General features: G+C 52.2%; 2 protein-coding genes across 4 annotated transcripts in view; both read left to right on the forward strand.

Moving 5' to 3' along the window:
* SHROOM4 (shroom family member 4) overlaps positions 1–7976 on the forward strand; it is a 35528-nt gene extending 27552 nt beyond the window's left edge. The window contains exons 9-11 of the mRNA XM_089537126.1: positions 954–1131; positions 2433–2705; positions 4252–7976. Coding sequence (XP_089393252.1) covers positions 954–1131; positions 2433–2705; positions 4252–4524 — 724 coding nt within the window. The 3' untranslated portion in view covers positions 4525–7976. The remainder of the gene's footprint in view (positions 1–953; positions 1132–2432; positions 2706–4251) is intronic.
* A 2761-nt stretch (positions 7977–10737) lies between these two features.
* LOC149308607 (diacylglycerol kinase delta-like) overlaps positions 10738–22754 on the forward strand; it is a 45402-nt gene continuing 33385 nt past the window's right edge. For 2 of the 3 annotated variants that reach the window (XR_016282168.1, XM_089536100.1), the window contains exon 1: positions 10739–11216. Coding sequence is in view for 2 of the 3 variants with exons in the window: in XM_089536100.1 (XP_089392226.1) it covers positions 10932–11216 (285 nt within the window). In the remaining variant the exon portion in view is untranslated. Of the gene's footprint in view, positions 11217–22754 lie in introns of all 3 variants that reach the window. The other variant, XM_089536102.1, reaches the window with a different exon arrangement.

Below are 22754 nucleotides of genomic sequence, written 5' to 3' on the forward strand. Positions count from 1 at the left end.
CAGCAGCAAGGGAGAAAGGGGGATCCCAGGAAGTGTGGCTGCATCTCCCAGAAGCCCCAGGCCATGCGTCAAGCATTTTGGGAATGGAAGTGCTACAAGGTCTAGGGGACCCATGGGGCTGAGACTGACCATCTTAGCAGATAACCTCCCCAGCTCTTGTCCCATCCCTCCCATAGAGTCCCTGGGTCACTTGGGTACAGCAGATTCCCACAATGCTCTCTGGCTGTTTTCTTTCTTTTTTAATTATATATTTATTGGATGCATTCAGTGCAATGCGTCCCACGATAAACATCTTTTTGCATGAATTTTTTATTCAACAAGGCTGTAACTCACAAATGAAAACATGCAGTCTGCTTGTTAGCTGTTTTAAAATATTTAAGGAGGAAAAATGGATGTAAGTAGATGTTTGTCTACAAGGAACCAAGAAAGAAAGACTCCCACTTTGGAAGACGAACTGCCAGGCAACGATAGAGGCAAGCACCGGAGGACTGTGTCTCCTAAAGCAGACACTCTCCTCTCTCACGGAGTTGTTGATATTCAGAAGCCAGAACAAGGGGAGGGCAACCCCATTATCATAGACTGCTAGGATTCCAGAGAAGAATGGACGCATCACATGGATCCAGTTCTCAATTGTCCTTTGCAAGGCTTACGTATGATCTGAGCCTTTTGTCTGCCTTTAGGGTTTGCTCAGTTGTCTCCTGAAATGCAGTGCCCCCTTTTCCTCCCCATATTTTGCAGGGATCCATCTGTCTTTCAGGAACAGATGAAATATTTTGCAGGGATCTTTATTTTTGCCAATAGGTGAAATATTTTGCATCCGACCCTATTTTTCCTTCGATATCAGCCAAAATGCTTTCTGTGGGTCCATATTTCCTCCAGTACAAGAGGAAAGCGATGCAACTCCTTTCTCCTATTGCTTCCAACCTGTCCTCCAATGTCCTCTCTTCTTGCAGACAGCCAACCCAGCCGCTGCCCCTGTCTTGTGGGGGGGCCCTTGGTGCCCTGCCTGGCTCAGCCTATTACAACACGTCCATGGACAAAGCCGAGCTGCCAGGCAAAGTGAAGGACCCCCCTGCGGTCAATTCAGAAGAGGAGGAGGAGGAGATGGATCGTGACCTGGCCCAGAAGAAGGTGACCATCAAGAGAATGTATTCTTAACCTCAAACCTCCCACAGTCACCCCATAATGTAACCAAAGCCCCTTTTGCTATCAGAGCTTGCATTATGCAAACGGATGCAGTACAAGTGTGCTTGCTTTCTTGCCTTTGTATAAGTTGCTTCTGCTAGTTGTTGTGTGTAGCCACCAGTCCCTCCTGAAGCGCCACTATGCCATCCTGAATACAGCATATGCTGTCCGACTTTGGAAACCAAGCAGGGCCAGGGCCCAGTTTGCCCTTGGATGGGAGACCCCCACGAGGAAATGCCAGGGGACATTGCCTTTAGCCCAGTGGAGCGAGCTAGGATATAAAGTGGAACTTGTTGGAATAAATCCAGTTGTTTCAGAGGTGACCTGGCATGAAGCATCAGGAGTGGGTTTCTTTTCTCTGTTGGGTGGGAGACTTCTTGCCTAAAGTGGAGCTGGAGGAACCCAATGGATCACATCCTCTGGGCAGGCCCTTTGGTGCTGCTAATGCCCCCTTCCCTCACCCACAGCCTTTTTGCAACTTCTGGGGAGGAAAACCTTTTGGCACCCCAGTTGGTTGTGAAATGCCCACGTCTGCCCTGCCTGGGGTCTCCAAAGGGACCCTTCGCTCTGGAGACCCAAGAGTGGGAAGAAGCGGAGGCGCAGGCGGCTTTGCATTAACACCAGCTTGTGTTTTAGAAGTCAGCTTTGGCCAGACTGGGCTGGGAGGGAGAAGCATTTCAAAGCCCTAGCAAGAGTGGAAGCATGCTACACACCCAGCCTCTTGCCTTATTTTAGAAGATGAACAGGGCAGGGACCCAAACTGGTTTTAACTGGGGATGGGGGGCAACAGGCAGTTTGTTATAAATTTTACCTCCTTAGAAGGAAAGCGAGGAAAAGAACATCCCCCATCCCTTGTCATTCAAGTGTCTTTGACTACAAAGACTCCTACAACCACAATGTCTACTTAGAAGTGCCCTCCATGTGCAAAGGATAGATGGCTGGCAGCCTTAATTATTCCCGGCAGACCTCAACTACAACAGCTGCCTTAATATTTCTTAATAGAACATTTGGTCATTTAATACAATCGTGGTAGAATCTTGGCGGTCCCATTTTGCCAGGTCATTTAAGAGAGGCTTATATTGCCCTCTCCCACAATCTGCTCTTGGCTGGGCAGTTGAGGTCCCTAAGCACTACTGCCTCTTCTGGTGTCCATGAAACAGGGTCAGGACTGATTATTATTTGGATGGGAGACTCTTCAGGGGTGAAGCGTTGCTAACTGGGCTGCTGCCATCATCCCACCTTTCCAGGTGCAGCTGATCGAGAGCATCAGCCGGAAGCTGGTGGTGCTGCAGGAGGCTCAGCGGGGCCTGGAGGATGACCTGAATGCCAACGTGGCCCTGGGCAAAGAAGTAGAGAGCCACGTCAAGCGGGTTTGCAAAGCCCACGAGTTTGAGAAGTTCCGCCTCTTCATCGGTGACCTGGACAAAGTGGTCAACCTGCTGCTCTCTCTCTCCGGGAGACTGGCCCGGGTGGAGAATGCCCTCAGCGGCCTGGCACCGGATGCCCCAGAGGAGGAGAAGGTGGGAATGCTCTGGGGTCCCTTGGTGGGAGTGGGTCTGGAGGGGTGTGGGAGTTGTGTAACAGGCTTTTCTTTGCAAGCATTCTGAGCTTTCAATAGCAACCATCTTGCTTCCCATTAAAACATTAATATGACACACAGAGACTTAAAATAAATGAGGAAGAATTATCACACACATACACAAACGCACACTTGTATGCAGGGCTGCAGAATCCTGCTTTCTTTAATGGCTCCATTTGAGGACCTGAAGGATTGTAGCATCTCAAAGGGCATCGCTTCTCTTCTGCAGGAAAAATAGCCCACCTCTATTGCTTGCCAGTTTCCATGCCAGTTTCCAGCTGGGAACCTTCTTCCTGCTCCTTACGGCTCTTTGCAAATAGCTGGGCAGGAAAGTGTGGGGCTTGTGGGTGGATTTTCAGCTGGGAAATGGTCTTCGGTTGCCTCGGTGGTGTTGTTTTTCAAAACCGCCATGGAAAACAGGTTTAAGAGTCATCCCCCAACAGTGGCAGGGGACGGAGGGGGACGGATAGGATTTGGGGGAGGATCTCTCCTGCCCTAATCTGGTGATTTGGGACTGGGCTTGTTCTGCGATGTGCAGGGATCAAATTGTGGGGTGGGCAAGAGCGCCGTGGGCTGTTTGGGAGGCTGAGAGAGTGCAGAAGGGAGGTGGGTGAGCTGTGAGAGCGGAGGTAGCGATGGGCCCAAGATGGAGATGAGTCAGCTTCATTTCCACCCCCTTCTTCTTTTTCTTCCCCAAACTAGGGCTGAACGCAGATTCCTCCAAGGGTCTCTTCTTTTAGCACAATCAAGTGGGTTCCTGCCTTGCCACTCGATTCTGAGCCTTGCCTTGGCACCTCTCATTGGTGGGCACATGTGTCAGTGGTCCAGGGGCCCATTTTCTGCCCCAGGCACCCTTTGCAACCACCAAACAGTTCACTCCCAAAACTTAGATGCAAATAAAAATCCATCTTTTAAAATATAGTGCTTTTTAATGTTAAGCAATGTGGCTAGTTGGTGGGAGGCTTGCAACCTATTTAAAAGGCAGTGCTATTGAATATTCAATGATGCATGTGTATTCAATGACGGATGTAAATTTCAGATGGACTAAAAGTAAGGTAATAGATTTATTGATCTAAACAGACAATAAGAAAACAGTAATTTTAAGGGTGAGATATGAGAAGATGGAAGTAAATGGGTAGAATATTCTTGAAGGGGATTGTGTACTATAATAAGTATGTAATCCATAAGTCAAAAACTCAATGAAACAAGATTCTATGTTTATAAAAATGAAATATATGTGTGTGTGTGTGCGCGCACACACACACACATATATATATATATAAAGGTAAAGTGCCACTTCCGGAGGTTTCTGGAAGAGGCCATTTCCGGGTCAAGGGGGCAGAAGAAGGGCCAGTCTGGGCCACAGTTTGCCCACCAAATGTGGGGAGACAGGCACTGAGCTGCATTCTGAGTCTGCAGCTCCAGGTTTTTGACTTTATTCTCTTCCCTTCTCCCCAAATTCCTCTCACCTGCCCCCCAAAAAACAGCTGGCCCTCCTGGAGAAGAAGCGCCAGCTGACAGCACAACTGGAAGATGCCAGGGAGCTTCAGGAGCATGTGGCCCGGCGGGAACGGGTGGTCTTCGCCAGCGTCTCACGCTGCCTGCCCAGTGAGCAGCTCCAGGACTACCAGCACTTTGTGCGCATGAAGTCCGCTCTGGCCATCCAGCAGCGCCAGCTGGACGACAAGATCAAGCTGGGCGAGGAGCAGCTGCGCAGCCTGCGGGAGAGCCTGCGCCGGACAGGGGCCCGGGAGTACTAGCCAGGGGTTCTCCGGCCACCAAGCCCAAGTCCTCAACCTCCGCCCTTTGCACTTACCTTCCCACCCTTAGGATTGTGCCCGTTGCCAAAAGGACTGTTGTGCCGGACTCGCCGGCTTTTGCCCTCCTGTGGGCGCATTTGCCAAAGTGCTCTTCTGCCCATGAGTGGACAGTGCTTGCTTTTGCACTTGGGCCCAAGGGTCCTCAGGCTGCTCAGGAAGAGAGAGCAGCATCAGAGTGGGATTTCTGGAGCTTCGCTGGAGTGATGCCAACCACCACCGCAATGAGATGGACGCTTCTTCCAAAGATCCCTCAGCAGCTGGAGACAGAACTGTTCAGGCACAATCTCTTGCCTTTCCCCCTCTTGGCTGGCAAGGCAACCGTCATAGGACCCAAGGCTCTTGAAGAGATGGCACCATCCTTCGCACCGGGGTCCCAATCCTCCTCCTCTTCTGTGCCTTTGGAGCGTCCCTTCTGCCAGCTCCAGCCTTATTTATTTTTTTGTCTCAGCTTTGCAGCAATTATTGATTCTGGCTTTAAAATGAGGACCCATGCTGGGCAGCAAGGAGAGTTGTCCCCTGCCCAGAAGAAAAGCCCCATCAACCTTTGTATGGGCAAAGGGATCACTGGCATAGGATCCCACTCTTTGCAGGCTTGGACCACACCTTACGAAAGCATCAGAAGATCCTCCCCGCACCAGCACTGCTTGGCGTGCCATTTGCAAAGGTTCCTTCACCCCCAGTTTTGGGAGAGGACCTTCTAGGTCCCTTGGTTCTGTGTTGTGCCCAGGTCTGTGCTGCAGCTCCCTGCCCAGTTGGCTCATTTGAGTTGGCTCAAATGAATACCTTAAGATAGACAAGCTACATGAGGGTTGGGGTCACCCCATAGATGGTTGGTTGCAGCTCCCATTTTGTGCCCCCCCCCATCCCCAGACTAGGCCTTGTATTGTCACAAAGTGGAGTGTCTGGGAGTCTTGTGGTTCTTGCATGAACTGGTGCTCCTCTTCCCCAGCAATAGACCAACCCATGTTTGGGAAGATTGTGGGGCTGGAGGAGTTATTGGCTTCCTTTTCATTTTCCACCCTGGTACAAACCTACCGCTGCCCCTGCCCCCCCCCCCCCCCAATGTGGCGAAAGGAATGTGCTGGGATCCTGCCATTGGAGAGGCCCCAACATCCTCTTCCTCTCCATTGTTGTTGGGAATAATGTTGGAAAGTCTAGGCTCCCCTCCCTTTAATCCCTTCAGCAATGTCTGGCCACAGAGCCATTTTGGAAGGGACTGGGCAGTCATCTGGGGGAGAAGAAAGGGAGGCACAGGGGTTTCCCCAGAATGGGGTCTGCAGGGTCTGTAGGGGTCCTTGGATTTACAGCACGCTTGGCCTGGCACCTTATGTTTTCCTGCTGAGGGGCTTGGAGGAAGGTGGCTTTGCAGAGGTGGAAGGATAGGGAGTGAAGCCATAAACTCTGAGGACCCTCAGTGAACCCTTCCCATCTCCCTTCTCACCCAAAAAGTGTCTTTTCATTGCTTGCCTTGGCCTGGTCTCTCTGCCTTTGCATTCAGGAGCACCAGGCTGGGGTCTGGATGGGTTCCTCTTTGGAAACCTGGCCTCATGAGGAGATTGCCACCCACCAACCCTTAACTCCCATGTCCCTAACAGCATCCTCAGCAGAGGTTTGCATCCTGCAGGGAGGAAGGCCTATTGTGCCAACGGTGTTGCAGACCGGAGCCTCCTTTGGGCCAGAGGCAGGAGAGGCTTTGCAGGATGAAAACAACCCCCTAAATGAAACTTCCTTTTGGAGACAAGTCCAAGCAGGAAAGGCTCAGTTGTAGCAGCCCTCCCCATTGAGACAGTGAGGTTTGGAACAGTTTCCATTTCTAATGGGGGGGGGGGGGGGAACATTCCTGGAATCCACATTTGAAAGAGCAGGAATTCCAGTGGGAGCAGCTGGCTATTGTTTTCCTGCAACAGCGGGCATCCCAGCATTGCCCACTGCCCCTGCCGCCTCTGTGCCCTCCGCAACCTCCACAGCTCACACTCAGGCTTGTTTACTTTCTCATCCGCCCCACAGCAATCCCTAGACTTAGGCTGCACATCTTCTCCTTGCAGTTTAGTTTTCCCCAGAGGTGTACTCCTGGCCTTCACAGCCCTGCAGAGGAAACTATGGGTTCTTCCCAACCTTGAGAGTAAAATGAATCCCTGGCTGCCTTGTAACATTTTGGCCCAGTTGCCCAGACACGCTTTGCTCTTGCAGATCGATCCTGTCCAATGTGCCAATTGGCAGTTTGCGCCTGGCTTCCTGCAGGGATAGTGCTTCGATCCCTGCCGCCTGCGAGGAGCAGCTGGGGGTCAGGCTGCCCCTTGAGACTGTGCCCCATCACCACTAAAGATCTTGTGAGGTAGGACCGCTGCTTCTCCTCTCATCCCTCGACCCATAGTCCTCGCCTTCTCATCCAAAGATGAAGAGGAAGCCTTGCTCACCTTTTCAGGAATTAGGCAGGTGGGGAGGCTTCTTTTCTTGGTCTAGAGCCAAAGTATGAGGTTTTGTCCTCTCTAGTTGGAGGCGCTCCCATGCGTGCCATCCTGACCCCCCCCCCCCATCCTCAACATCTCTATGCCAAAGTCGTGTGAAGGAACCTTCTCTTAGGATTGTCTTGGTGTGGCCAATCTCATCTCTGTTGCCCTGCTTGGGCATTTCTCTCTGCCAAAAGAATGTAAAATGCAACGTTGAGCAAGTAGAAAAATGCACAATTTTGCAAAATGCAAAGAAAAAGAAAAAGCATGGACAATCTCTCCATCCTCTTTTGAACAGTGTAGTTGTGTATATGCACATGTACGTTTATTAAGAAGCTTCCTTTCTATAAGTACCCAAGGGGCACATACCTTTGGCAGTGATGTGAAGGTGTCATGACTTATTCTGACCTTCACCTATTCTGTCTCTCTCAGTGTACTTTGCAAATGCACATCCTTCAAGCCCACCTTGTTACCCCTTCCACAAACACACAAGTGCCTATGCCTTTGCCATCATTTTCCTAGGCACTGCCAGGAAAGAATGGTTTGCCCCTCATGGCCTTCTCAGTGGGTTGCCAACTTCCCTTTCCACGCTGCGCACCTTGCCCTTTTGGGTGCCGCGGAACAACCCTCTCCTTGCCAAAGCCGGTCCCTCCTCCCCTTCTTCCAGGTGGAGCCTGAAGTGCCAATGCCATTTTTGTTGCTATGTTATTAAGTGCCTGCGTTGCCGGGGTTGTAATTTTAGTGCTTCCTACACACATGAAAAGAGAGAAAAAGAAAGAAACCCACGGGCATTTCCTCACAGCGGGGGGGCCTTTCGGGTTGTTGTGTGTTTTGGGAGGTGTTACCTTGTGTTCTGTTCTGGCAATGCTTTGGGGAATGGGGATTGGGGACAGGAAGGGCACACAATCACACAACATGTTGCATTAAAAGTGGTGCCAATGATGACTGGAGTCAGTGGTTGCTGTGTGTGGTGGTTCTTATGAGAGCAAGAAACTGGACGCATTGGGCGCACTAAGGTTTATGGCAATAGGTTGCAAAGGGGGACAAGCAGTGGATGCTACACCTGGTTTGGCACTGCTTTTAATCATCCTGGCTCCGCTCTGGACCCCACAACATACTCCAACTTTCAGAATTCCATAGCCTTGAGCCAGGATGATTAAAAGCAGCACTAAACTGGGTTATTTCTCCAGTGTGGATGTAGCCAAAGGTCTCTGGTCTCTGGGTGTCCTCTGTGCCGGCAGGGGGCCCTCCAGGACCAGAATGGCCAGACAGGCCAGCCACATTCATCCACTCATTTCCATGCGCTCACTACTTGTTCTTCCTGTCAGGATGGATGGATGGAGGCTGCTTGTAGCACGGATGGGATCCGCCGTTCCTTTTTGTGCTTCCGATGACTCACTTGTGACAAAAGTCTCCTGAAGAAACTCCCACGTGGGCCCTGTCTGGTTTTGCAGCCCTGAGAGGAGAAGAGGCAGTGCGCATGGTGCGCATGGCCTACTTAGCACACTTCTCGCAAACAGCTAGTGGTCTGGGCTGCAGGTTGTGGGAAGGGAAAGGACGAAGGTGTCTCTTGTCACTTCTCCCTGCAAGGACCCCCTCCACCTTCCCAGTCCGACCAGTGTGCACCTTCCCAGTCTCTGAAGGGGAGGCCAGTATGGCTGCTGGACTCAATAGCCCTGGGAAGTCATAGTCATTGGCAACAGAGTGGGATCAGGGGGCATTTCATTGTCCACAAAAGGAAGACATTTATTTTTACAGGGTTTTCCCCAGAATGTTTAAAAACAGAAATACGGGGTTTTTCCTTCAGGAGCTGCGTTTAAGGAGCATTGCCTTTTGACCGCTGGGCAGTTGCCACACGGTCTTCTTCCAGACAACCGCAAAACCTGCCCAGCCCCACTGACCCTCCTTGCACAACTGGGATGTGCTTCCCATTGGTGTGTTGCTGCTGCTGCTGTTGTTGCCAACTTCTTTCTTTCGTTTAGTCTCAAAGGTGCTACAAGATCTCTCTTCATACTGAGAAATTTTACCTGGAGGGTAAAAATAAAATGTATTCTTATTATTAAATACATTTTATTTTTACCCTGCTTCTCCCACCAGATTGAAGTGGTTTGCAGCCAGGAGATCTTGTAGCACCCCGAGACTAAAAGAAAGAAGTTGGTAGCATGAGCTTTACGGAGTTGGAAGAAACCCCAAGAGCCACCCAGAGTAGCCCCCTTCTGCCATGCAGGAACTCTCAATCGAAGGCCTCCCTGGATGTCCGGCCTCTAATGTGCAAAGGCCTCCGAAGAAGGAGGCTCCACCAGACTCCACTGAGGGAGGAGGGCCTTCCACACAGTCTGGAAGTTGAGAGGAATCTCTTTCCCTGGAGTTTGAATCCATCGCTCCTTTTCCCTGTTCTCTGGAGCAGCAGAAAACAAGCTCCTTCCAGCCTCAGCATCCAAGCTCCATCGGGGAATTCTGAAGCTGGGGCAAGGCTGCCTTGGGAGCAGAAAGGGCCTGGAGCTGGGAGGCAGCAGGGGCTTCCAAGGAGGTCGGAGGGCTTCAGCCCTGGGTTCTGCTTGGAGAGGGCCTCTCTGTGTCCCCTCCAAGCCCATCCTCCTCTTGAGCCACCTCTGGGCCCTTTGGGTTCAGGGCAGGCGCCCCATCGGGGCCCCTGCTGCCTTCGCTCGGGCTGAGCAGAAAGAACGCCTTGGTGCCCCGAGTCCAACCCCGGGACTCACTCCCTGCTCCTCGGGAGGCTGCCTTTGAAGCCCCTTTTGCGTGCGATGCAAATGGGTTTGACACCGCGAGGGGCTGGTTCCGATTCCAGGGTCATCCTTTGCCTGCTTTTAGTCACGCTGCACCAGCTGTAAACTCTGCTCCCAATTTGAGGGCAAAGGGGGGAAAGGATGAGGATGGAGGGCCTTCCTCTCCTGAGGGGGGCTTCTGGGAGGTTCAAAGGCCGGATCCCCCAAGTTGGGGGGATTCGAACTCGCTCCCAAGAGAGAAGGGGCTCTACTGCCCCCCATCCCAGGGCCAACCCCAGGACTCCGGGGGGGAGCCAGGGACAGAGGGGGGGTCTTACAAATGCAGAAGGCGCCCCCGCCCTGCTTCTGACGCCTCCATCGCGGACCAGGTCCCCAGCCTCCGCACCGAGCCTCCTATGCCCCCCCCCCAGGAGAAGGCCTGAGTCGGGGGCTTTGGGCTCCCTCCCTGCGGCCCCGATCCTGAGGCTGGGCAGCGGGTGAAGCCAGTGGATTGGGGGGGTTGTGGGCGGGGTCCTGTCGCCCCTCCCTCCGCCAACGCCTCCCACCTGTTTGCAGCTGAGCCACAAGGAAGGGAGGGAGGAAGGGACCAGGGATTGGGGCCCTCCGCCGCGTGGCCTCTCTCTCTCTCTCTCTCTCTCTCTCTCTCTCTCCTTCTAAGCCAAGCGGCTGTCTCCTTCTCCCCCTCCCTCCCTCTCTCCGCATGTGAGGGGCTGCAGGGGAGGGGCAAAGGGAGGACCCCCCCCCGGAGGAGAGAAGGAAGGAAGGAAGGAAGGAGAGAGAGAGAAAGAGAGAGAGAGAGAGAGAGGGTGCGCAGTCCTGTCTCCCAGCCTCTTCGCCCCTCGGGGACACAGGAGAGGATCCCCACCGCCAGGGATTTAGTCCCCGGAGGGGGAGGGAGGGAGGGAAGGAGGGAGGGAGGGAAGGGACTGAGCCCCCCCCATTGATTCCCCCGAGACTCCGCATTTGCATCCCCCCCGCCTTAAAGCGCTGCTTCTGTCTCCCCCCCCCCAGAGAGGACCCTCCTCCGCCGCCCCCAAAGCCACCCAGCCCTCCCTCCCTCCTCTCTTTTCCTCCTTCCTTCCTTCTTTCCCTCCCTCCTTCCTTTTCCTCTTTCCTTCTTTCCTTCCTTCCTTCCTTTCTTGCCGGGAGGATGGCTGAGAAGCTGGCCCCTCCGCTGCCGCCGCCGCCCCTTCCCCTTCCTCTTCCTCTGCCTCCTCCTCCTCCTCCGGGGGCTCTCTTGGGCTCTCCTTCGGGGCCTCCTTTCGGGGCCCCTTCCTCCTCGGGCCCTTCTTCCTCGCTGGAGCTGGAGCGCCTGGCGCCGCCGGTCGAGGCGGAGTCTTCGGACAGCGAAGGGGAGCCCGAGGGCGGCTGCTCTTCTTCTTCCTCCCACAAACTCATCCGGAAGGTCTCCACTTCGGGACAGATGCGCACCAAGGTAAGAAGGGCCCCCTCCGTCGCAGGTGGAGGCTCTCCAGAGGGGACCCCCAAGGGCCAAGGGCCAGCCCTCTCCAACTCCCCTAGAGGACTCTGGGCTCATGGCCCCCAGCCCCTCCTTCATAGGAACCCTTGCCATGCCCCAGGGGGCTCCCCCCGAGGAAAGGCAGCCATCCCCTCTGGGTCTGCAGAGCCTGGTCCCTAGGGTCCCTATGAGGGCCCCTTGATCCAGGATTCCAGCCCCACTCGCCCCCCGCCCCCCAGCCCTGGCACAGCCGCCTGAGAGATGCCCTCATGCCCTGAGTCCCTGCTGCAAGATGCCCCCCCGGAAAGGCAGTCAAGAGACATGGCCATGCTCTGGGCAGAACTGGGGTGCCCTGGTTCCCCTTGGCTGCATCCATGCCTGGGGGGCAAGGCTGGCCTCGGTTGGAGAGCCCAGAGCCTCTCCTGGTTGGAGGAAGGAGCCCCTCTTTTCTCTCTCTGGGTTGAGCAGCCCTCCCTGCCCTTGGCTCTAGGTCTCACACGACTGAAGAGGCCCTTTGGTCCCTTGTGAAGCATGTAGACTGCCCTTGGCAGAGGATGGGGTTGGCTGCCACCCCCAGAGCAGAGTCTGCCCTCCAACAAAGAGCATTTAGCCCCAAGTGCACATATCCCCCAGAGAGATGGCCTTTCCTAGGGGAAAGGGGGCTTTGGGGGACCTCCTCCCCCCAGACTCTTAACAGATTGGGTGCTGCTTAAGGCAAACCAAAAGGCCTTAGCCATGGGCCTTGATAGAAAAGGGCTTCAAGTGGGGACCCGTTGCCATTTTCATCACTGCCAACTGAAAAACACACATAGAGAGAGACACTCTGGTTCTGGGTCCTAGCAGGGTTTGGGCCGCTTGAGATGCTCTGAGAGCTGCTTGGTTTGGACCCAGGGCTCTTCCTCCCTGGAGACCCTCCTGTGAACTGGCGCATGGTGCCAGTGAGTGGGGTCCAGGTGGGATTTTAGAGGCCCAGCATGTGTTTTGCAAGGAAACGGAGGCTCTGGCCTGCTTTCCCTCATGGCTCTGTGCTGCAGGATCCGGTGCGGCTCTTTTGTGTTTCCAACAGGTTTTGCATGGCTTTTGGGGAGGAGGGCCCTGAATGGCAGACAGTGGGTGGCATGGCAGGCGCTGGTCCTCTTCTCAGAGAAGAAGCCAGGGATGTTGCGGGGAAGGAGGCAGGGAGGCTGAAGAGCCAGGCAAGATGGTTGCTTGTGTCTTGGAGACAACAGAAGGAAAAATCGGTCCTGAGCTATTACAAAAATTGGCTGATGAACATCTTGTGAAACCGTCCTTTGGCTGGAAAGCTTGTGGCAACCTTGAGGCAGCCAGGGCTATTGACAAATGATGGGTTGTGGATGTGTGGGAAAGCAGCATCTGAAACTTTGCCCGCTGGGTTGGTGCAGGGACCCTTGAGTGCCACCCTCCAAGGAGCACATGCCAGTCCCCAACCGGGAGAGGAGTGTTTCCATTCTGGGGTGGATGGTGCCCTCTTTAAGCCTGGGAAGGAGGGAAGACTGCTGGCTACAGCTGGAAGAAAAGAGCATAGCCTGATGCAAACTGAGGGGCGAGAACCCACATTTGGGCATGGGTCTGTCAGGCTGCGGAGAATGGCACTGGGGAGCTGAAGGGTGCCAAGGAGGAAGCACCAGGGACCAGAACATGCTGCTCTCCTCTCCTTGCCACTTTGGTGATCCAGTTAATGGCCTTGCAAATCAGCTCCTGTATAAAGGATGGAGGAGGGTCCAAGGAGACTTGGGGGCCTTGGGATTAATGGGGGGGGCTTCTCTGCTGCCTCTGGGGCAAGGCTTGCCATGAAGCAGGGGCTCCGCTGTGCCAAAACAACAAGGACAACAAGGAGAGTCTCCAAAGGATGTCGACTTTCAAGTATCTCATCAAGCTACAAATCCCAGTATTTGCTAGGATGGGTAGCTAACACTATATGAAACTGGTATGTCTGTGTAGGGCAACAGACCCATTTTGGCAGAGGCCCTGCTGCCTATTTCTCACCAACTGCTGAGATGTTTAGAGAAGAGAACTCTTCTGATTTTAGAGTGCTGTTATAGTGGTTCAGTCCTATTTCAACTGCCCAGGTCCATCCTATGCAATCCTGGGACTTGTAGTTTAGGAGGTGCTTCAAATGCTTTGGTGGAGTGCTCTGGTCAACTCCCTTGAACTACAGGTTCCAAACTGGGCTGGTTCACTTCAGGAGGTTCAAGTCAGCAGATGCAGCCTTTCAGGAGCCCAAGAAAATAGTAGTGGCTGTTCTGAACCAATATTGTTCTTCCTGGAGATGCCTGTCTTTTGGGAACAGCCGCCATCTATGGCAATAAAAGCAATAGGATTTCTTTTCCAAGAGCCATCTAGTCCCTAAGTGTCACTTGAAGTGATGGTCTGTGGACCAGAGCCAAGCAGCTGCCAGTCTGCAGCAAGTTTCCAGGAAAGGAAGAAACAGTTGTAGTCAATGGGCACAAAAATGGGGCTAGTCCCTGGCATGTGGGGAAGAAAACCCTGCGGGGGTTTCCCCTATCAGACAGATCAAGAAGCATTGCTCTACATGCCACCCCTTCCAATATTTAAAGGAGGCAACAGCATGTCACCAATTCATCTTCTCTTCTCCAAGACACATAACACCCAACTCCTGGGTTGCTCCTTGTTGGGCTTGTTAGTTTCCATTGCAAATGACAAAGGAATTACATTACAATAAAATGTCTGCCGGAAGTCACAATGTGAGCCCATGGCTAGCAGGGTCTGGGCATGTCTGTCTCAAGACAGTGGCCCAGTAGAAGCTCCATGGGGTTAGGCACTGTATCGTAGGACAATAGGTTGGAAACTAGCCCTTGCCATTGGATGGTCTCTTCTTGCAAGCTCTTCTATCCTTGATGTTTTTAAACTTGCGATTCAGAAGATGTCCTCCTCTCCCTCGTGGGTCTTCCTCTTTTCAAGGAGGGATGACAGGTGTAAAAGCCCTGGGCTTCCAGCACTTTCTCTCCCGTCCTGAGGTTCTGCATCCTTGGCTTTGCTCTCCCTTTTGGCTCCAGCGATGCTGACAGTAAAGGCTTGGAACTCTCTAGAGGCAAAGGTGCCAGCGTTGCCCCAATCTGTCTCGGCTGGAGATCTGTCTATGGCACGCTCTTGGCAAAAGAGTGGCTGCGGCAACAGCCAGGGCCAACCCAAGGCATCTTTTTCCCCTCCCTGAAACAAATCGGCAACTTTGTGTGAACACCACCCCATTTCTGCCTACAAAAGCTGTTGTTGCTGCTGCTGCTGCTGCTATCTTACGCCTTCAAGACATTTCTGACTTAGGGCAATCCTAAAATGGACCTGAAAGCCAGCATAGTTTAATGGCTTGAGTATTAGACTAGGAAGCCGGGAGACTAGGCTTCGAATTCCCGCTCAGCCCAGCCATTGAAACCCACTGGGTGACCTTTGGCAAGTCACACTCTCTCAGCCTCAGAGGAAGGCCATAGCAAGCCCTCTCTGAACAAATCTCACTGAGAAAATCCCAGGACAGGATTGCCAGGAGTCAGAAATGACTTCAACACACAATGAGAGGAACTTTTCACAACTTATTCCTTGGCAAGGTTTGTTGCCTTTACCTTCCCCTGAGGTTGAGAGAGTGGGACTTGACCAAGATCTCTCGGTGGGTTTCCATGGCTGAACAAGGATTCGAACCCTGGTCTCCCAATGCTTAGGTCCAGCAACCAAAGCACTAATCCACACTGGTTTTTAGCTGCTGAGAGTGGCAGTTAGTCTTTCTTTGGAAGGGATGATGGGAGAGCATTGTCTACCATTGTTTCTGTATCTAAGACAAACTAGTCTCTTTTCATCTTGGCCAGTTTTCCTCATCGCTACTTTACTTGGATTTTTCTAAGCTAAAAATGTTCCCAAATGCTCGTGCCTCTCCTTGCAGAGTCCCAGCCCCAAAACGCTTCTCTTCTCTGCCTCTTTCCCACTTTTATGGTTTCTGTTTCTGTGTGTGAGGGAAAGAGAAAAAGAAAGGATGCCATCCAAACTGTACACAGCGTTCCAGATGTGACTGCTCCATAGATTGATATAAAAGCATCCTGACAGCTGCAGTTTTCTTTTCAGCTCCTTGCAAATTGAAATGCAATGCACTTTCTCCAGACCTTTTCCATATCATCCCAGTGTTGCTTTTCTTGGTAACTGCAGCAACCAGTTAGGACCCCTTCCGCGCATGCAAGGTTTTGTTCTCCTGACCTAATGCTCGTCCCTGTTACGGTGAGCCTCATTTTCTGTAGACATTACGAAGTTCTGAAATGTAGGGATTTCTGAATGCATTTTAAAAGTCTGGTGAAGCAAACCTTCCCTTCATAGAAGCCATGCTGCTTTTTTCATGTCAACATAACTGTTAGGACATTACTTGTCCTAACAGTAAAAATGCTTCCAAAGAGTTTACTTAGGACAGGCTGGATTTTGCACAGGAGTTAGTATCCCAGATGCTGTTGGATTGCAACCCCCAGCGGCCTTCTAGCCAGCATTGCCAATGGTGATGAATGCTGAGAGCTGCAGTCCAACAACAACTGGGGACTGGCTGGTTGCAGGGTTCCTACTTGCATTTTAAGGGTCTGAGTAAAAGCCATCCAGTTCTGTTGCCTCTGTAACTGGACATCTAGGTCCATTGCTGCTAATATTCAGGTTGTTGTTGTATTCCTTCAAGTCTTTTTCTACTTCTGGCGGCCCTAAGGCAAACTATAATGGTGTTTTCTTGGCAATATTTATTTTAAAGGGGTCTTTGCCTTTGCCTTCCTCAGTGGCTGAGAGAATGTGACTTTTGCCCAAAGTCACTCAATGGGCTTCCATGGCTGAGCAGGGATTCGAACCCTGGTCTCCAGAGCCATAGTCCAATGCTGAAGCCACTACACCGTGCTGGCTTCCCCAAAAACCATGCTCCTGGTGTGGTTGTTTGTCCAGCATCTTTCTTTCTTGGCCAAAGGCAGGTGCAAAGAAATGGCACCTCAGCCTCCCTATCCAACTTCCTTATGAAAACGGCATTTGTTCCTCCAGCTTTAATTGGTCTTTCAAATGAATTCTTGTAAATAGAGGATTCAGCTGCTTCCTCTTTGCTTCTGCTTAAGCTAGTGCTAAGAATCAAAACGGCAGAAGCACAGACCCCTTTTGACCATCGATTCAATGGCTGAAGGAAAGGTGTGGAATCTGTCCTATTTTGCTGGGATGAAGTAGAAGCTCAGATGCTTTAGGTTTCGTTCCTCAGGCACCAGAGAGCCACAAAGCAGCAGAGTGCGACTGATGCAGTGTCTATGTATTTGTGTGTGTGTGCGTGCGCGCTTAAACGAATGGCAAATATATTTGTCAAAGAGATTTTATTGTTACATAAACTGGTTTGAAGGCCTTGAGGAGCATGCAGGAGAGCATTGTCCCTCCATTGCTCTCTAGGGCAGCCGGCTGGTCCTGGCGGGTGGAGGGTCTCCTTCCATGGAGGAATGACCTCTGCAGAAGCACCGCCAGGACCCCCGGCAAAGGACCAGAGCCGGCCAGAGGAGCCCTCCTGGGGCCGAGGATTTGGCGGCCGCACGTCCCTCTGTGCATTTCTCTGGATGAGTCACCACTGCAGTCTCTGGCAGCCAACGAGTGAGAAAGTGCTATTGCCTGGCGCTGCCATCCGCTGAGGCTGCCACAGGTTGCATGGCAGGGCTTGTGCACTGGAGGTGCCAGGGGTGTGGGTGCAAATGGGAGTGGATGTGTAGGAGAGGACAGCGGAGCTAGGAGATGGAGTGACCAAAGGAGGGCCTTGCAGGCTGGCAGGCCCTCAGTTGCACTGCTGCTCCGGACAGATTTGCTCACAGAGGTTGCATCCACACTGGAGAAATAACCCAGTTTGGCACTGCTTGTCAGCATCCTGGCTCAAGGCTATGAAATTCTGGAAGTTGGAGTATGTTGTGGGGTCCAGAGCGGAGCTCCACTCCGCTCTGGGCCCACAACAAACTCCAACTTCCAGAATTCCATAGCCTTGAGCCAGGGCAGTTAAAGCAGTGCCAAACCAGGTTATGTCTCCAGTCTGGATGCAGCCAGAGAGTATGGTGCTGTGGTGACCACTTCCCCCCAACTCTGCTTAGCCTCCCCAAAGTACAGGGATCCTTTCTTTCTGTGCAAAAGGCAGGGACTCCAGCTCTTTGGCCATTCCCAGTACCTTGGAGAGCAGCCCTGGAGCAGAGCATGAAGAGGCCGATGAAGCAGTGGCCATCTCCACATTTGCTTCGCCTTCTGGTCCAGCAGCCCAGAGCTCTCTCCATCCATTCTGTGTCTTGCCTTGCATCGCTTCGCCTTCCTCACCCTTCTGTTCCAGCATGCCTTCCAAAAGCAAAGCAGAACAAAACCCACACCAAAATGTGCATTCTCCCACAAGTGACCACAGTGACTTACATATGGCTCTCTTGCATACATTTTCCCTTTTAAAAGAATCACATTTCTTGACTAATGGAGCTGAGGGTTTCCCCCCTCAACAGAAAATTTCCTCCATCACCCATTTCTGGCAGTACGTCAGGCTTTGTAGGCCAGCGGTGAGCAATTGTGTCAGCTCCAAGGAGCCCTTTTTATGACCTGGGAAGACTCTGGGGCTGCAAGGGCCACCAAAAAATAAAACACAAAGGATCCCCTGAGTGCCCTGAAGTCTGCGTCTGGTTCTTATAAATGGGTATTATTTGATGTGAAACAGTAAAGGGAGGCCCGGCGACCTAAAGACAATCTTTTCTACCTGGAGGCTTCCAGGAGCAATGTTTCATGCTCACTTTTGGCCATAAAAAGGTCAGTCTCAGGATTCTGGAGTGTTGGGGTCAACAGCAGCATTCTTGGGGCTGTACTTTGCCCAAACACCTGTGTTGTAGTTGATGAGGGTGAATGATCAAAATCTAGCTGAGCCGAGGAGAGGTGGAAGGAAACCCAGCCAGAGCTCCCCCACTCCCATTGCCATCTCCTGGTTGGTATGAATCCTGGGGTTCTCTCTTCAGGTCTGGTGCCCTTTGCAATGGGGAGCACAACGCATGCAAAGGTTGTGCAAAGGAGAGGGAGGGCAGGCCTTGCCTTTGCTTTGCTCCCCTGAGCTGTTGCCAGGGGAATGAGTAGTGGGCTAAGAATAGGCAGCTGGAACATGCGGTGTCCACTACTCATTTCCATTCCTTAATGAACCTGGGCCTCTGAGGCTCTGGAAGGGATGCCTCCCTTTCCCACCGGGGCTTGGTTTTGCAATGGAAAGGGGTGACCCAATTAGAGGTGTCTGAACTGGGGAAGCAAAGCAGGAGAAGGGGGAGGAAGACAAGGCGGAGGGGAACAAGGAGAACCTGGTGCAAACATGTATTCTGGGGTCCGGTTGCTCCCCTCCCACCATAAAGTTACCTTGTGCAGATTTTGAGGAGGGGGAAATGGGGTGCTCTCTTTGGACTGGTGTTCTTGGTTCCCCAGCAAGCCAAAAAGCCAGACCCATCCAGATCCAGACTCACTGGCCCAGTCCTTCTTAAGCTCTCTGAGGCAGTAGAGGAGCAAAACAAAAACCCTCCACAGTGTTCCAGGGGCTGGTGCCCTATTTACACCATGTTGTTAACTGGGTGCGTCTTTCTGCCCCATTGCAGTGCTGTTCTGGGGTCTTACAAAGCGCAACTTGGTTGTTGCCAGTTGAGATGAAGGTGAGGGCAGAAAAGGAGCCCGGCTTGCACTGGACAGTGAGGCCTGGCATGTGTCCTGGGCAGTGAAGCCGTGCCAGGGCTGGGCTAGCTTTAAGGGAACTATCCAAAGTGCTGAACCTATTTGGGACCTAGTTGGTTTGCAGCCTCCTTTAAAGCCTGAGTTAGGGTCTGCCCCATTGGGGTGGGGAGAGCCCCCAGCCTTGCTCTTAGTTCAGGGACAATGGGGGGCTGAGGAGGGTCCAAGTCCAATGCAGACCCACCTTGTTCAGAATGGAAACTGGAAACCAATCCCAGGGAGAGCTCTGAACCTCACTGCATCATCCTAACCCAGAGGAGCCTTCCTCACAATGGTGGGATCTGGGCCCTTGCCCAGCCAGAAGGCTGACCTCCATAGTCTTTTAGGAGGCCATTCCCTCCGCCCCTGGTCCTCCAGCTTCTCCCACCGCAGGTTGCCATGCGTCCCTTGTGCTGCATACTGCACTTAGCCAGCCTTGGAAGGCCTCCTTGTAATGGGCTCCATTGTGCTGCTGGAAGGTTTGTAGGAAGCCGTTCATTATGCAGATAGAAGGAGCCAGCCAGGCTGGCAATAAATAAGGCTTATTAGGCGCTTGGCTGTTTGGTGACAGGCGGGAGATGAATGCCCCCCACCCTCCGCCTGTTCGCCTGCTGCTGCCACCGGTGCTTCTCTCCGTCTCCTCTCAGAAATCAGCTCCACATTGTTGGGCCTTGAATGTGGGAGAGCCAGGGACACCGGTTCCCACCCTCCGCTTTCTCCCCTCGGGCTCACAACAGTTTCAGGGCAATTTATAGGGATGAGGAATAGCACACGGTCTTGCCTGGGCATTTTGTGGGTACTCTCCCATTGTCCGGCCTTGGCACAGACAGTCCCAATTAATCCTCTGCCATCCCACTTTTCCAGCTGCCTTTAAAGTGTCCCACTTTCTCTCCTCCTCCTCCTCCTCTTCTTCCTCCCCCTTTCAAGCTTACTTCAATTGCTGTGGACTAAGTTCAAACTGCAAAAGGTAGAGATGAGAGGAGGAGGCAGAGTCTTGCCTTTTCCAAGAGGTTCGGGCAAAAGCAATTGGCTGCCGCCTCTCCTGCCTTGTCTGTTCTTCCTTATGACTGCCTTCTGCCCACTTGACCACACTCTGATGCTGCTTGGCCATTTGCATCCTGGTTTTCACTTGGGAAATAATGTTGAAAGGTATGAAGAGAGCCAGCGTAGCATAGTGGTTTGAGTGTGAGACTGGGAGACTGGGAGACCAGGGTTCAAATCCCAACTCAGCCATGGAAACCCACCTTGGGCGAGTCACACTCTCTCAGCCTCAGGGGAAGGCAATGGAAAACCTCCTCTGAACAAATCTTGGTTGCTCCGCTCTGGACCCCACAGCATACTCCAGCTCCCAGAATTACATAGCCTTGAGCCATAGAGTGTTAAAGCAGTGCCAAACTGGGTTATCTCTCCAGTGTGAATGCCATCTGGGACCAGCTGGGACCCTGAGCTGTGTTTGCTCACTCTACCAAATCTGTTGCTGCCATCTGAAGCTTCAGTTCCCTTGACAAGTTTGGGATGAAGAGTGATGCGGAGATTGATGGGGTGGGAGTTTGGCGCATTGGGGTGTCAGTGCGGAATTGGCATTCATGGCTCTGGAAGATCAACTCAGAGATGTGGGTGTTTTTGACTGGCAATCCTCCTGACCAGCAAGATGCTTGTTTTGTTGGCAAGTTAAGCATAAAAAGAGAGGCTGAGTCTTTGGGTGCACTTTTTTCCTTCTTCTTCTAAAAATGGTTTTATTTTTCACAAGAGCCCAATACATTTTGGCCAAGAAATATTTTGATGGCTCTTTTCAGAGGTTGTTTCAAAAAGGCAGGGAGAGCAATACATCTGCATGCATAATTGCACACAAGACACAAACTGAATGCTACAAATGGGTCCAAGTGGGTTTGAGCCAAATGGGGTCTTCTTATGTCACCATTGCCTTGCAGATATTTGGAAATCAAATGGCCCCAGTTTCTCCCTCTCCTTCCCTCCCAACAAATTGTTCTTTATCCAAATCTATACATCTCTGGAGACAGGGATTCAAATCCCTGCTCAGCCACAAAAACCCATTGGGTGACTCTGGGCACATCACAATCTCTCAGCCTTAAAGGAAGGCCATGGTTGCAAACCCCCTCTGGACAAACCTTGCTAAGAAAATCCTGCAATCATTTCACTTTAGGGTTGCTGTAAATTAGAAACGACACGAAGGCACACAACAACAGCAACAACAACAATTTCTTTAAAAATAACAACAGGTTTTGTTGGGCGAGAGAATGAACAGCTTGGGAAGCGGAGGGCTTGGAACGGCATTCATGGCTGAGAATCAGCAGCAGTGACTTAATAGACATGAGCTGCAAGCAAAAAGCAGAAGCCTCTCCAGTTTGGAGTGGGAGCCACATGGAATACAGATCAAGACCCCACGGAGCAGCCTCAGGAAGGAGAATGGCAAAAGGAGGGGAAAGGGGGGTTGCTTCCTATTTGGCAGCCTCCACAAAGGAACAGGGAGCCCTTTGGCTTCTTGTACGCTGAGCGCATGGGAGTCAAGAGAGGAAGAAGCCCTTGGCATCTCCCATTAGGACTGGGGAAGGCTCCAACCTGAAACTCCTGGGAAGGACCTACCACTAGTTAGTGTTGGCAATACTGGGCATAGCTGGGCCAGTGCCCTGACCAAATGCAAGGACAGCGTCTTAAGCAGAAGGTCTCTCTCCAGAAGCATCTCCAGGAAGAACCAGGAGAGGATCCTGCCTGAAACCCAGAGAACTATGGCTGCCACTCAGAGTTGGCAATACTGTGCACAGATGGGCCAGTGCCCTGACTCCTAAGATGCATCCCAAGAGGGGTGTTTGGGTGCCCTTCCAAAAGGCATATGCACTACCCCATAACCCTTAAACTTTATGAGTTCTCGGGGAACATATGTTTTAAAGCCTTCTATCCATGTCTGGAGATCTTAATTGTTGTTGTTGTGTGCTTTCAAGTCATTTCCAACTTATGGCGACCCTAAGGCAAACCTATCGTAGGATTATCGTAACAGGTTTCTTCAGAGGAACTTGCCATCCTCCGAGGCTGAGAGAGTGTGACTTGCCAAGGGATTACTTTTTCCCTGGCCTTCTGCCCAGAATATTTACAAGAGGATTTCAAAATACAGCCTAGTGAGCAGGTCTGGATGTCCATTTTCCTGGGAGTCATGTAAGACAGGGGTACTTTGGGAAGGAGAAGATTCAGAGTGGAGGATGGAAGGGGTGCCCCAATATGCATTGTCCAGCAACCACTGTCCAGTGAGCAGGCCATGCAAGGCAGAAGGGATGGGCAATAAGGCCATGGGTGATGTCCAGTGCCTTCAGTTTGGCCCAGGCTCATGTCCCAGTGGAGCAATGGGGCCGGTTGCAGTCTCAGCCCATCTCAGGTGTTCAGCAGAGGAGGAACCTGGCCAGGTGAGGACTGGGATCAAGGGGTTACTCAATCATTGCTTGTTCCTCTTGCAAGGCAATAGTCCAGTCTCTCCATGGGATGCAGATGCTTGAAAAACCAGGGTTTCCAGTTGCATGGATGGGCTGTGCATCTTACTCTCCTTTCAGACCCACCCCAGAGGCCCACCTGGCACCAACATTGGCTTCCTTTCAGCCCCAAATGAAGACGTGGCTTTTTCTCAAACCCCTTAAGGCTCTAATGCTTTTGTACAATTTCTGCATGCCCATGGGTTTAACTTTTTTAAACAGGCTTGACATTGTTATGCCGAGTGATTCAAAAAGAACCAGGCAAAAGTAAAGCTGTTCTTATTGAGGTTTGCACCATTCTTTTCGATTCACCGGGTACGGA

The sequence above is a fragment of the Sceloporus occidentalis genome, unplaced genomic scaffold (assembly GCF_023333645.1).
Source record: "Sceloporus occidentalis isolate IW3139 unplaced genomic scaffold, rSceOcc1.0.p SCAF_8, whole genome shotgun sequence".
In the NCBI taxonomy this organism is placed as follows: Eukaryota; Metazoa; Chordata; class Lepidosauria; order Squamata; family Phrynosomatidae; genus Sceloporus; species Sceloporus occidentalis.